The sequence below is a fragment of the Triturus cristatus genome, chromosome 1_1, assembly GCF_964204655.1.
Source record: "Triturus cristatus chromosome 1_1, aTriCri1.1, whole genome shotgun sequence".
NCBI lineage: Eukaryota > Metazoa > Chordata > Amphibia > Caudata > Salamandridae > Triturus > Triturus cristatus.
In genome coordinates this window covers 561,976,068-561,990,542 of record NC_140579.1, presented here as the reverse complement: position 1 = coordinate 561,990,542, position 14,475 = coordinate 561,976,068, and the positions used below count along the sequence as shown (strand labels likewise).

General features: G+C 41.9%; 1 protein-coding gene across 1 annotated transcript; it reads right to left on the bottom strand.

The window, feature by feature from the left end:
• Positions 1–6,733: 6,733 nt before the first annotated feature.
• LOC146870628 (zinc finger MYM-type protein 1-like) lies at positions 6,734–8,512 on the bottom strand. The gene has a single exon (XM_085643318.1). It carries the CDS (start codon positions 8,510–8,512, stop codon positions 6,734–6,736), a length of 1,779 nt encoding a protein of 592 aa, XP_085499444.1.
• Positions 8,513–14,475: the final 5,963 nt, after the last annotated feature.

Below are 14,475 nucleotides of genomic sequence, written 5' to 3'. Positions count from 1 at the left end.
GTTACTTAAAGCATTCGACTGAATAGATAAAGGCATCGTTCACACTCAGTGTGACTTCATTCACCATGCTCTGCGTACGGGCTCTGAAAACAGAGGCACGAATTGGCTCAAAATTATACATTGTGAAAAGTAACACAAGAGTGGATGCCAACATTTCAGAGGAGCAAAGTGCGTACCTCATCCCCCCCCCCACGTTTGTGGCAGCCCGGGCTGAAACAGCTTACACACAGCCGCCCCCGAGCACTTCACAGGTCTTTAAAAGACCATTCGCTTGTTAATGGGGCTTTGTTGGTTGTTCACCCCTTCTAGAGCCCCTGCATCGCCACTTCGACTTTTGCTGGAAGAATTAGCACGTTACACAATACTGCCCTGTCAGCTGAAACCCAGAGGCATCGGGTTTTTGCTTGCAGGAATCGGCAGGCGGGAGACTAGCGCGGCAACATTTACTCGTATTTTACCGTTTATAAATATAAATACAGACAAAGGAAATATCGATTACCGTCTGTATTTATATGTATAAATCCGTAAATACAGAAAACCGGGAGCCCTAGGTATAAACTATGCACCAAAAAGTGTGATATAAGATGAACCGGGGCGTGAAATAGAATATGCAATACATTGTGCACAATGACAGATTCATTGGAGAGCGCGAGATAGCACAGGCACTAGCGCGTGCTATGCAATATGCGCCTTGGAGTGTAATATGCACAGGGCAGTGTTGTGTAACCTAACTAGTCTCTAAAGTTGTAATATAAAATATGTGCTGGGGAGTGTAACGTTGCATATGCACTGTGACAAAGATATGGATCCCAGATTGTAATATGTATGGCATAGCACTGTGCGTTATAACATAGGCATCGAGGAAGGCACGTTAGATGGGGCAATATAACCCGTGCGAAGACAAGTGTGGCATGACATATTCACGGGGTGGTATTACAGTGCACATGGGCTAGAGAGTGTCACAGCATATGCACTAGCTGGAATACAACACAGAGGTGTGTGGCACACAGCAGGCAATGGTGGGTGTAACACAGCATTGGGCTCTGCTAGGAGCGCGCTGTGACTCTCAAGTGATGTTCGTCCCCTTTCCAGAGAGTAAAATAAAAAGTATTACACATCCGGCAGTGGATGTGTGTTTTATTAATCGTGAGGGGGGTTTCTTGCATAGTTTTGGTCGAATTTTTGTCGAATCCCCTTTGAATGGCTTGGTGTGCATGTGTATTAAATGTGCCCGTCAATAGCTACCCATGTTTGTATAAATAAACGACAAGGGTGTCTACCAGGATTAGGCACGGTAGGGCATCAGACATGTCAGAGCTTCACTAGTGGTGTAAATACATTCCACGTGGATTCATTGTATGCATAGTCGCCTTTTAATGAATATCACGCAAATCGTCATGGTGATAGGTACGTACGGTTTGTCCAGCATGTCCTAGGTGTGTCTATAAATATATATATTTTTAAAATAATAAAAAACAGTGGCCGGCCCTGGGGATTGGGGTCAAAAAAATATAATTAGGAGACAGGCCCTGGGGGATGGGGTCCTCAGGGCCAATAAATTAGAATAAGAAGGGGAACCACACAGCCCCCCTTCTTAAAAAATTAAAATAAATAAAAGACTGGCATCGTGCCGGAGGCGACGCCCCCTCCTTGCAGCACTCTGCAAACGCGCCCCCTGGCGAGTTGTAAGTTGGGGAATTAATTCCTCTTCAATACTGAGGGTCCCTGAGGGCCAACTAGCCCAACAGGCATCTCCAGTATGCGCCAGGGAGCTGCGCTGCAGACAGGTGTTCTGAGGCCAAGCACCTTTTTACACCTCTCTGCAACGCAGCTCTGTGGCGCTTACTGGAGGTACCTAGTGGTCTAGTTTGACCCTAGGGACCCTTAGGATTCAAGGGGACTTAATCTCTCAACATAGAACAGCCACAGGGCGCGTTTACACAGTGGTGAAGGGAGGGTACGGGGCCTGAGGTGACGTGTGCAAACACGCACTATGGCACGTTTTAAATTGGGGATATAATTTCCCTTCAATACTGAGGGCCCCTGGGGGCTAACTAGCCCACCAAGTGCTTCCAGTAAGCGCCACTGAGCTGCATTGCAGAGAGGTGGTCCAGGCCGTGCCACTTTTTACACCTCTCTGCAACGCAGCTCTGTGGCACTTACTGGAGGTACCTAGTGGGCTAGTTGGACCCTAGGGACCCTCAGGATTCAAATGAACTTAATCTCCCAACTAAAAATGGACACAGGGCGTGTTTACACAGTGGTGAAGGGAGGGGACGGGGCCTGTGTTAACGTGTGCAAAAACGCCCTGTGGCCTGTTTTAAGAGGTAGTTTTAATCCCCCTGCCCCATTATATACTAGGGGCTTACAGAGAAGGTCATGCTAATCACAGGGGGACCCCAACGCATAATGTTCCCTAGTGTATGTAGGTGTTTTCACTGTATTCTAAGTGTCTTTTAACATAGCACTGGCTCTAGGACTGGTTAGTCAGACTCAGTTACCACCAGTATCCGTCTGAAAAAGTTGAGGGTACAGGATGATTTTGCAACAAGGATTCTTTCTGCTCTTCTTTTTGTTCTTTCTGCACGTTATCCTTCTTCCTGCACTTTTCTTCGTCTTTGAGGACTTCTGTTGCTTCTTTCTGCACTTCTTTTTTTTCTTTCTGTGCATTTTTTCTTCTTTCTTCACATGTCCTATCTCTGTAGGCATAGTTAGAAATTAGCATTTAAAAAACCTTTGAAATTCACAGAAAAAACCATAGGTTTCAGGCACGTTTTAGTTAGGAATTAGCATTTAAAAAACCTCAGAAATTCACTGAAAAAACCATAGGTTTCAGGGGTGTTATAGTTAGCTGGACTTTTCACTTGTACAAAACCATTGAAATTCCCCCGTTATAGTTAGTTCAGCTAACTATAACTCGCGCGCCCGCAATGCACTGCTGATGACGTCACATATTACATCACTCATGACATGGTCAGTGACATCACTCATGACATCACTGATGACATCTCAAATGACATCACTGATGACATCATCCTTGTGATAGAGTGGCAGACCTCCTCTCACCCTAATATAACCTTTGATACACACATTCAAAAATAGAGACTACAATTTTCAAAACAATGGACATACCAATACCAGTTACAACAACCTCTTCAGTAATTATAAGATCCACATACACATCCACTCATTCACCAACAGTCCTATACAGTCACTCATACATGTACTCACTCATCATATGTACTCATACACCTATACAATCCTGTTACACAATGCCACTGATCCATAGAGTTACTCACACACATAGTCACTCATGCTAATAAAGAATCAAACATACATTTACTTGCATATACAGTTATACACACACCACCACACTTACTTCTACGGAAACTTACACATACTTAGTCTTTTAAACAATCACTTATAGAAACACATACTTATTCATACAGGAACTCTTTCAATCTCTCACTCTCACATATACTCACTTATATACACCAATAGTCACATATACTAGTTTAAAACATATGTAGTTACTCATAAAGACACTATTGAGACAGTCATTCACTCCCTAACACACCCATACACACACTCATCCACCCATACAGTCCTGCACACATGCTGTCTTCAACACATACAAACAGTGAGTCACTCATTCATGCAACTATGCACTACGTAATACCCCCACCGAACCATGCAGACACTCAGACTGATACTCAAAAAACCAACTAATAACCTATATAGACACCCATGTAGCTACTCACCAACCTATGCAGCCGCTTATACACAAAGTGAGAGACTGATACAGATATTTACATATTTAAACATTACTCACTAAGCCATGTATTCACTATGATACACTTAATCAGTCAGTTACACAATCAATTTTTCAAAAACAAATCATATACCCATTTATTCTTCCATCGACCTTGAGATATACATATATAAAACATATTTAATTTTCAGAAAAACACACATTCACTGGATGATGTCATCAATGATGTCATCAGTGATGTTATTTGACATGTCATCTGTGATGTCATGAGTGATGTCACTGACCATGTCATGAGTGATGTAATATGTGACGTCATCAGCAGTGCATTGCGGGCGCGCGAGTTATAGTTAGCTGAACTAACTATAACGGGGGAATTTCAATGGTTTTGTACAAGTGAAAAGTCCAGCTAACTATAACACCCCTGAAACCTATGGTTTTTTCAGTGAATTTCTGAGGTTTTTTAAATGCTAATTCCTAACTATAACGTGCCTGAAACCTATGGTTTTTTCTGTGAATATATATATATATACACACACACAAGGGGAAAAAGAGAAGGCGAATACATATACATATGTATAAATGTGGAAGATTTGCATTGGGGACATGTTAAAACGATCCATACTGTGAAGCAATAAGTGGAAATAATAACTGTTGAACATTTGAATTACATAATAGGGAGTACAGTTATCAGTTATCAGAGCTGATTAAGGGTAGGAATAATTGCATTGGTAGGTGAGGGTGGAGTTACAGATACAGTAGAAGAATGTCAGATCACAAATTAGGGGGTAGATTAGGTAAGTGTGGTATTCCATTCGTCCAGAGTGTTCAATCCGTGTTCAATGCTGTTGCAACGAGCAATCCAGCGACATTCGCACCTGCTTAGGAGTCTCTGGATATCGCCACCCCTGATTGGGATAGATGGCTGATCAATCACCATCCAAACAAAGTCTGTTTCGGAGTGGTTGTGTTTCTTTAAAGTGCGATACCAGTGGTGCTGTGAGCACGTCGCATCTAATCCGGCTGCGATGTTGTAGAATGCGATCTTTAACCATCTGGGTGGTCTGACCGATTTACAGAAGGTTGCATGGGCAGCATATGCAGTAGATCACGTTCTTGGACCTACAATTGGTGAAGGATTTCAAATCATATTTCTGTCCGTTATGTTCGAAGCATTTGGTGTTCAGTGTGGTAGCACATGCAGAACATCTTTGGCATTTGTAGTGTCCAAGGAGTGGTGGGAGGTCCCATAGTCCTATCACAGTTTCAGGCCTGTTGTTGGTTTGTGGCCAGGCAATGGCCTGTACAAGATGGTTTGATAAGTTTCTGCCCCTTCGGTATGAAAATAGAGGTGGTCCATTGAATATGTTCAGAGGCGCCAGTGTATTCCAGTTGGATTTAATGATTTTGGATAGTTTATTACTGGCAGGGTAAAATGTTGAAACAAAGAGGATGCGAGAGTTGGTCCTCTTCCAGTGGCGGCTGGTGGAATTTTAAACCGGTGGGCGTATTTCAAAAGGAATCAACGTACGGGAGTGAGCGAGTGTAGCGAGCGAGCCCGACGGCAATAAGGGGGGTTCGGGGGGTTCTCCCCCGTGAAGATTTTTTTTTAAAATTGCCATTTTTTGGTGCAATTTTCAGCACTATTTCTGTGATAAATGGACTGAAAAATCAGTTCTTCTAGGCATTCATAAAAGAAAACTCATACATTATTTCAGAGAATTTCTGTGTTGCCAAGCAAGTCTGACTTCTGAAGAGGGCTAGGGGTACTAAGCAAAACTGCTTTGTCTCTACCCATTCCAATAGAAAACACCTAACATAGGTGCATAAACATCCACAAAGAAACACACTTGTAATTTTGTTCCTACCGGAAATGAAGGCTGGCCACTTCCTTTTCTGCATCAGCTATTCAATTTTGATTGCCCAGTAATCTTCATGACATTAAATAGCTACAAGAATAAGATATATCCATTCGAAACAAACATTTAATTTTTAGGAAGTCAGCAAAAGCTTTGCATTTTTGAGCGAGGCAATTTTGCAAAATGAAGTAAATATTGTACTTAAAATAGTTCATATAGCGCTCTGAGGCCCTTGGGTCCATCAGTGTTTTAGAAAACCACTAAATAAAAATAAGTTATGAAATGAGTGTAATATGCATTGCTTAAAATATAAGAAATATCCATCAAAAATCTTTCATTTATTTTAGAAAGAAACAACACAAACTTTATATGTATAAGCAGGCTAGGTAAAAACGTTTTACTTTATTTTTAAATACTTTGCATGCCACTCTCAGTCCCTTGTGCCTGTCAGTACAGTAGAAAATGGCTACATAAAAATAAAATATGAAAATAAATAAATGTATATTTTAAGAAATATCCCTTCAAAACCAATATGATATTTGTAAACACAAACAATTATTTTAAATATTACTGTATAAATGCTTTGCATGCCACTCTCAGGTCCTTGTGCCCTTCAGCCAGCACAGCAGAAAAAATTGAATTAAAAGAAATTATGAAAATAAATAAATGTACATTTTAAGAACTTTCAAAACCAATATGATATTTTTTAACAATTAAAAAAAAAATAATAATATTTAAATACTTTGCATGTCAATCACAGGTAGAAGGGTTCTTGTCCCTGTTAGTACAGTAGAAAACGGTTAAATAAAAATAAATTAGGAAAATAACTAAATGTTGTACATATAAAGACATATACCCTCAAAACCAACATATTTTTAAACACTAACAACAAAAATATTTTAAAAAATAATAAAATATGAAAACAAATATCTATAAATTCACAGATACATAAACACACATATATAAATACATATCAACTGTACAGGAGTTGTATGAATATTAAATGGGATGAGTACATGTCCAACAGTACTTCCTAATGTTATCAAACAAAACAAACCGAGCTATAAACACCTGAAACTATGATTACACATCAGATTAATATTTTCTACTTATATAGAAAGTTTGCTCGTCGATCTTTAATATGAACAAACTTTTCAATTGTTCTTTTGTTGAATTCTGGTATTTCCATTATTAGCTCTTTTTCCATTGACAGCATAGCCAATGCATTAAGTCTAGCTTGAGTCATGGTGTTTCGCAAAAACGTTTTTACCCTCTTTATTGTGAAAAAACATCTCTCAGACTCTGCTGTTGTCATGGGTGTAGTAATGACAACTCTTAAAAGCTTTATGGTATCAGAAAAAGATTTCTCTAAGTTGTTTTCACACAAAAAGCTAAATGAAGCCATGGCACCACCAGTAGTTTGACGGAAGTCACGTCTTCCATACAGGACCGAAAGTTCTGTACGCAATCTAGCCTTGTCTAACATAGGATAGGCTTCTATCGTTTCTGCGAGTGCCTCAGCTGGGAAAGATTTGTCATGTCTTTCAAAAAGGTCACTTCGCAATAGTGTTGCACTTACACGATGCTTTGTGAATGCAAAGCGCTCTCTGGCATGGACCACAATAATGTCACAGACTTCTTTTGCTTCTTGGGTCAAAGTATTTATTTGCAGTCTTCGGTTTACAAGTGTACATTCTTGTGGCAGTGTAGAATCCAAACTGTCAATGGATTCCCATACTTTGGTGATGCTTGTCACAAAGTCTGTAGTAGCTTTCTGGACATATACAGTGTCAATGTCTCGCTTTTGCAATTGATTATATAAAATGTCTACCTGGGGCATTATACGGTGAAAAAGAAACAGAAAGAATATAAACTCTCTATCATCTAATGTTCTACTAAATCCCTTAGCTTCACATATAGTATTTGACTCAAAATCACCACTGTTTGCAATGGTTGACATGCATTCAAGAAGATCGTCTCTGTATTCATAAATTATCAATATTGCTCGAATATTAAAGTTCCAGCGAGTTGCAGACCCTCTTGGAAGTCTTCTTGAAACTATTTGTTCAAGAATATCAGTCCTTTTCGGGGAACGTGCAAAAAATGCTGTTATACCACCAATCTCTGAAAAGAAAATTTTAACTCTAGATATTTTGGAGGAAGCCTGTTCCATAATTAGGTTAAGTTGGTGGGTATAGCAATGAATATAATGTGCATTTGGGTAAACATCCCTGATTTTCTTTTGCACCCCACCTGTTGCACCAAGCATGACGCTGGCACCATCGTAGCTTTGAACAATTAGTTTTCCTTTAGCACATTGCTCAGGGAAAACAATGTTTAATTCATTAAGAATGGCTGAGGCAATTGTTTCTGCAGATGAGTCTTTTAGATGTGTGAAACAATAAACTCTTTCAGCTACCTTGCAATTTCCATCAATGTAGCGGAAGACTAGAACTGACTGTGTCTTAGTAGAGACATCAGTTGTATTGTCAGCTTGGATAGCTACATAATCAGTGCTTCTCAACTGCTGTGTAATATATTCTCTTATCAGTTCCAGCATACAGTCCAGCAATTCATTCTGAATAGTTTTAGACGTGCCTTTAAACACTGTGGCTGTTCTTAAATGTGTTTCCATAGCACTGTCAATGCTGGAGACAAAATCAACAAGGCCCCTGAACACGCCAGGGTTTAGAGACTCTTCAGTTTCATCATGGCCCCGTAATGCCAATTCAAAGGCACCACAAAAACAAATACAGTCAATCAATTTTGATAAAATGTATCGGTTTTTATCCACTTCTGCATTATGTTTTCTTACTCCCACACGGTATGCTTCGTTCAATTGCTGTACAATGTCCGATTTTCCGAAAAGAGATAATTTCAACATATTTGTCAAATGGGATTTACAGGAATCATGTTTTTTTATTTTTTCAGCCAGATGCTTTAGGTCAGTAACTCCTGTTTTTGTCCAAGCAACTTCACCTCCAAAAAGTAAGCAAGGGAAACAGAATAAAGCATTTTTAGAAGCGCTACCAGTAAGCCACTCTATCCTATCATACCATGTTCTGGTAAACTGACGTGTATAACCCTGTCCCCTATCTTTTGCATACTGCTCAATTTTAATTTCAGGTTTATCAGCTCCTAATGTTTTCACTTGCAGTTTATCAGCATGTGTCAAGCCCAAAAAGGGGTTTACGAGTAAACTGTCAACTGTGTTCATTGTATCTAGCAATAGATCAGACTGGAAATAGAAAACCTAACCTGTTTTTAAATATTCCCTAGGTTGAAGACACAAAAACTATATCACGCAAAATAATGAATACACTAATATGAATTGTCATGCACACAATAGTAACAGCAATTAGTCATCCATCCTCATTCTGACAGGACTGCAACTGCAGCAGCATGTACAGCTGTCCCCAAGCGGTATAGCCTTGTAACTAGTTCAGAATTCCTCCTGGGATCCTGTTAATAATTAAAATATGATGTAAGCTTTGAGGCTAGGTGCCATTGCATGCACAACACCAGTGGCGATTGAAAAGCTTAAGCATGTCAATTCAGTGATCTGCCTAGAATTTAAAGGGTACATTACAATTATGGGGTCCTTGAATTACTATTAAAAGGATAAAATCAGTATATGTTAGGAGTAAACCTAAAACAAAGTACTTATACATTTGGACTTGACTTTAGATGGCAAATAATACAAAACATGTTGAAATTTTCTGTAAAAAGCATACGACTTGCATTGAGCAATACCCTTTAAAAGAGTTCTAGGCAGATCTCTGATATATCCAGCAGCCGTCTGTACCAAGCACAGCAAAATAAATGTATATTTTTCCAATTAAGAGTTTACCATTGCAGTTAGACTATTTCCAAATTCAAAAAATATATGGATAGAGGTATTCTACACACAAGACAGACTATAATTATATCCTTTAGACAGTGCTAGTCATATCAGTGATCCTATTACTAAATGGACAGGAGTCATACTGTCACAACACATTAGATAGATTTTATATATCCTACTCACTGTACATACTCTGTGTGCATTAAAAATATGGTACGGAAAAAGTAGACTGAAAAACATTGGTGTGAAAAACATTGTTGACTGAAAAAATAGAATGAAAATAAGTAGTGGCTTTCATGCATTATACAAGAAACATAAGTGTACTCGTAGCAGGGCTAAGGGCCATCCTCCCAAAGTAGACAGGAGCATTTAAAATAAGGGTCAGGAGACTAGCAATGAATTGTAATGATTCAGGTAAAGTTAGCGTTACTGGATAATTATGGGATTTTAGGGTAGCACTAAGGAGTAGTACAGGGCTATTATGAATCAGGGTAGCATTAAAGAGTAGTCCATTTTTTAAGCATCAAGAAACGACAGAAGGTATGGGCAGTTTGGGGTTTAATATCTTTAGGGACGGTAAGCATTAAGGGATAGTAAGGGATTATTAGGCTAGTTAGATAAATGAAAGAGAGCATACAATAATAAAAGATTTAAAAATCAAAATTTTTGGACTTCTCATAGTTAATCATGAAAAAACACAAAATTATCCCCTTAAAATGTTTACTCGCCACAACCTCATACTCTCTGCACTGTTCTGCTAGGATAAACCAACAGGCCTCCACACCTAAAGACTACACAGTTGGCACCCATACACAGCTGAATGTGGACCTTTGCGGGAAATAGAAAAGCATGTCCTACCTTCTGGCCTGAGGTCTAGGACCAGGAAGCTGAGTTTCGATAAAGGTTCTGTCGCCGCAGAGCCAGAGCCACCACGTGTCTTCTTTCGATATCTCGCAGTACCGATCTTGAATGTGAATATATTACGATCAGTCTTAACTCCAATTTCTCATGTGCTAAAAGAATTAAAACAAGAATTATTACCAACAATTACTGCACTGTATTCATGTAATGTTTCTAGCAAATGTGCTACCTGTACAATACTGTTTTGCACAAAACAAATAAACACAAACATTTAAGATAATAAATTCAGGTGGTTTTAATGGAATGTGCATGAGTGCAAGTGAGATCCTGGGTCTCTGCAAGCATTGTAATTTGTGTAATTTTGTGTAAATTTGCTGGTTTCTGCAAAGAAGTGCATACACGTTTAAACGAATATATGTGAACCAATGTGTGTGTATGTTTTAGTATGTGTGCATTGAAGTGAGTGCCTGGGGCGCTGTGCATGAACTCTAGAATCCTGTTGGTTTAGTGAGCAGAGTTATGGGAACACCTCATGTGACTCTACTGTGGCTGAACCCTAGCCCTGCCTGCCTCTGCGCCTCTTACCAACATTGGCTCCATGTGTGAGGCCTGCCAACACAGCAGTATGGGGCCATAGACCTGACTGTGCTCCTTCGGCCATGCTGGTACCCAACTCAACTTCCCGCCCCGTGGACTCCGTGTGCGAGACCGCAGACAGCCAGAGCAGTGACTCCAAGCCCCAGGTACTCTCTCGAGGACCCACGGCCTGACTTCAACCCCCATTGCATTGAAGACCTTTCCGAGGCGGAGGTGACCAGTGGACTCATTTGAGGATACTATGTTACTATGACTCCCTCAAAGGGAGCACCTGCATCTTTGCTTTGTGATGCCCCTGGAGAATGAGCAATTAACTTTACTACTGGCATAACTCTTAATAAACTGATCAGACTGTTGTCCTTTAGGCTTAGCTTTAATTAGATAAAGATGGCCTCTTTTTCTACAACTGGTGTGAAGTTTTTTGGTGATGTATTTTACTGTGTTACTTTACTATGTGTTGCACTAATACTTTACACATTGCCTCTTTGATAAGCCTGCCTGCTCTGCGCCAAGCTACCAGACGATGACCAGAGGTAATCTTACATGTGTATCTGAATTAACCTGACTATAATGGTGGGTTATTGCTGGATTAGGTGTATACCCTAGCAAACCAAAATCCCCATTTGTAAGAGGTACACATTCAGCAGCGTCTGCAGGTTGTCTCCTTTCATTCCAAGCAGCAACGTGCAATGGGGGTGGGGGGGCTTATCAGATTCTATCAGGCCAAATTTAAAGGGCCATTGGCATCCTTTTGTTCCAGGGAGCTATCTAGAGCGTCACACCTAGATGCAAATGCTCGACCGAGGCGAAGCAGCTGCCCTTATCCTCCTGGACCTCTCAGCCTCCTTCAACACCGTTTCCCACCAAACCCTCTGAGCAAGACTCCACGTCGCTGGCATCCGCGACAAAGCCCTGGATGGATCAACTCCTTCCTTACCAGCCGAACATAGAGAGTCAGACTTCCACCATTCAACTCAACACCCACTGAGATCAGCTGCAAAGGGCCTCAGGGATCCTCCCTGAGACTCACCCTCTTCAGCATCTACAGGGCTCCACTTGCAGCCATCGTCAGAAACCGCAGTCTCAACATTGTCTCCTATATCGACAATACTTAGCTGATTCTCTCCCTCACAGAAGAACCCACAGCCACCAAGAGCAACTTCCACAAGGAGATAAAGCAGTCTCCACCTGGATGAAGGACAGCTGCCTCAAGCTTAACTCAAACAAGACCTAAGGGGCTCATTATGATGGTTTTGACCACCCGCCAGACGTGCGGCAGTCCCACTAGTGCGATTAGGATGTGCCAGCCATACTGCGGGCGCATCCTGGCCTTTTAACATTGCGGATGGTGCTGCTGGCTGCAGCACCGTCTGCAAAGTCAAAAGAGCATGCCCGGCATTTCCCAGCACCACGTGGCAGGCACAGTGCAGTACCTGCCATTTGGTGCATGGAACTCATGGTACCCCCCAGTGCACCCCCCTACACACACACACCCACACAGAGGGGGCCCACAATGACCACTACCCACTGATCACGCGCAAAACCCTGGCATCTTCCTGGACTCCTCGCTCTCAATAAACCTCCACATCAACGCCGTTTCATCCTCCTATTTCAACACGCTCCATCTACTTCATAAGATCTTGCTGTGCATCCCCACCATGACTTAGAGATCCGGGACAAGGCCCTCGACTGGATCCACTCTTTCCTCTCCGGCAGAACACAGCGGGTCAGACTCCCACCTTTCCTCTCGGACCCTACACCAACCACCTGCGGAGTCCCCCAGGGGTCCTCCCTCAGCCCAAGGCTCTTCAATGTTTACATAGCTCCGCTCGCCCCATCGTCAGAACCCATGGACTTAACATTGTTTCATACACAGACGACACCCAACTCATTCTCTCCCTATCCAGCGAACACAATGCAGCCAAACACAACTTTCAAGAAGGCATGAAAGCTGTCGCAAAATGGATGAAAAGCAGCTGCCTACAACTCAACACTGACAAATCAGAAGTACTCATCATGGGCCCACACCCCGACGCCTGGAACGACACCTGGTGGCTCCCGCCCTCGGAAGCCCACCCACCCATGGACCACGCACGCAACCTTGGTATCATCCTGGACTCCGAGCTCAAAATGGACCGCCAGATCAACTCCGTCGCATCCTTCTGCTTTCACACCCTCTGCCTCCTACCTAAGACCTTCAAATGGATACCCCTCAAGCACAGAAAGACCGTCACTCATGCCCTCATCACCAGCAGACTCTACTACGTCAACGCACTCTACGCCGGAATAAACAAAAACCTTTCCCGCAAGCTATAAAACATCCAGAATGCCGCCGCAAGATTGGTCCTCAACCTGCCAAGACACTGCCATATCTCCCAGCACCTGCTCACACTCCACTGTCTCCCCATCGAGGCTAGAACCACCTTCAAGATTCTCACCTACGCACATAAAGCCCGCCACAACACCGGACCAGCATACCTGAACAGCCGACTCAAATTCCACTCACCCAAAAGTGCCCTACAATCAGCCCAGCTCTCCTACGCCATTGTCCCCCGTGCCAGAAAAACCAGATTGGGAACCCGCTCCTTCTCCTTCCTCGCGGCCAGAGCCTGGAATGCCTTACCGCTCCACCTTAGACACCATCACTCCCATCTTCACACGAAACCTAAAAATGTGGGCTTTTCGACAGACCCCCTCCTTGATGGACTGGAATCTGCACCTCCCCTCCTCCTTGAGACCCTTACTGGTGAGTAGTCGCGTTTAACAAACACATGATGGATTGATACCTCAACCACCACTTCTCCTTCTACACATACACCAGACATCTCCACTCCATCCAACTGGCCCAGGCCATCATACCACGTATCAGCAAGACCACTGCTGGAGAAAGATCCTTCTCCTAACTCCTGGAACTCCCTGCCTGTCCACCTCAGGCAATCACCATTACGTCCGCAATTCAGGAAGGACCAATTCAGGAAGGACCTCAAGACCTGGCTCTTCGACTGAACCACAGATCCCCTCACCCGCTCCCCTCACCCCCAAACTGCTAGAAACCCTTATGGGTAAGGAGTTGCGCTTTATGAAAATGAGTGTGTAAATGAATGTACAGGTTGTGTTACATAAGTGAGTGAGGGACACAAGGTGTAAGAGTTGCATGTTGTTTATAGCTCACTGTGCTATATTAGAAGGATTACAATTTATGAACTGTCGATAACAACTGTCTCTGTGTTAAAAGCAGTGACCCACTTATCTGGCAACATAAAGTAAAAATATTGTCATCTGCATATTACATGATCCCCTTTGCATCAGACATAGAGTGCATTTAAAAAAACTTGCAAGGGTTAATGTCATACTAACCCTTGCTATTTTTTTTTAAATGCACTCATGAGGCATTATACTAGACCTGGTCAACCAACTGAGCAATATGCTAAAATAATTATATAAAGCAGCATATTTAAACAATGCAAACATTGCACAAAAAATTAAAAGTACAAATTATCATTTCACACTTACCTTATCAGGCAGCTGCTTCTGTCTTAGTCAGC

Excerpts from the sequence above, each read along its gene's own strand:
- LOC146870628 (XM_085643318.1), bottom strand. The coding sequence starts at position 8,512 with ATGTTGAAATTATCTCTTTTCGGAAAATCGGACATTGTACAGCAATTG.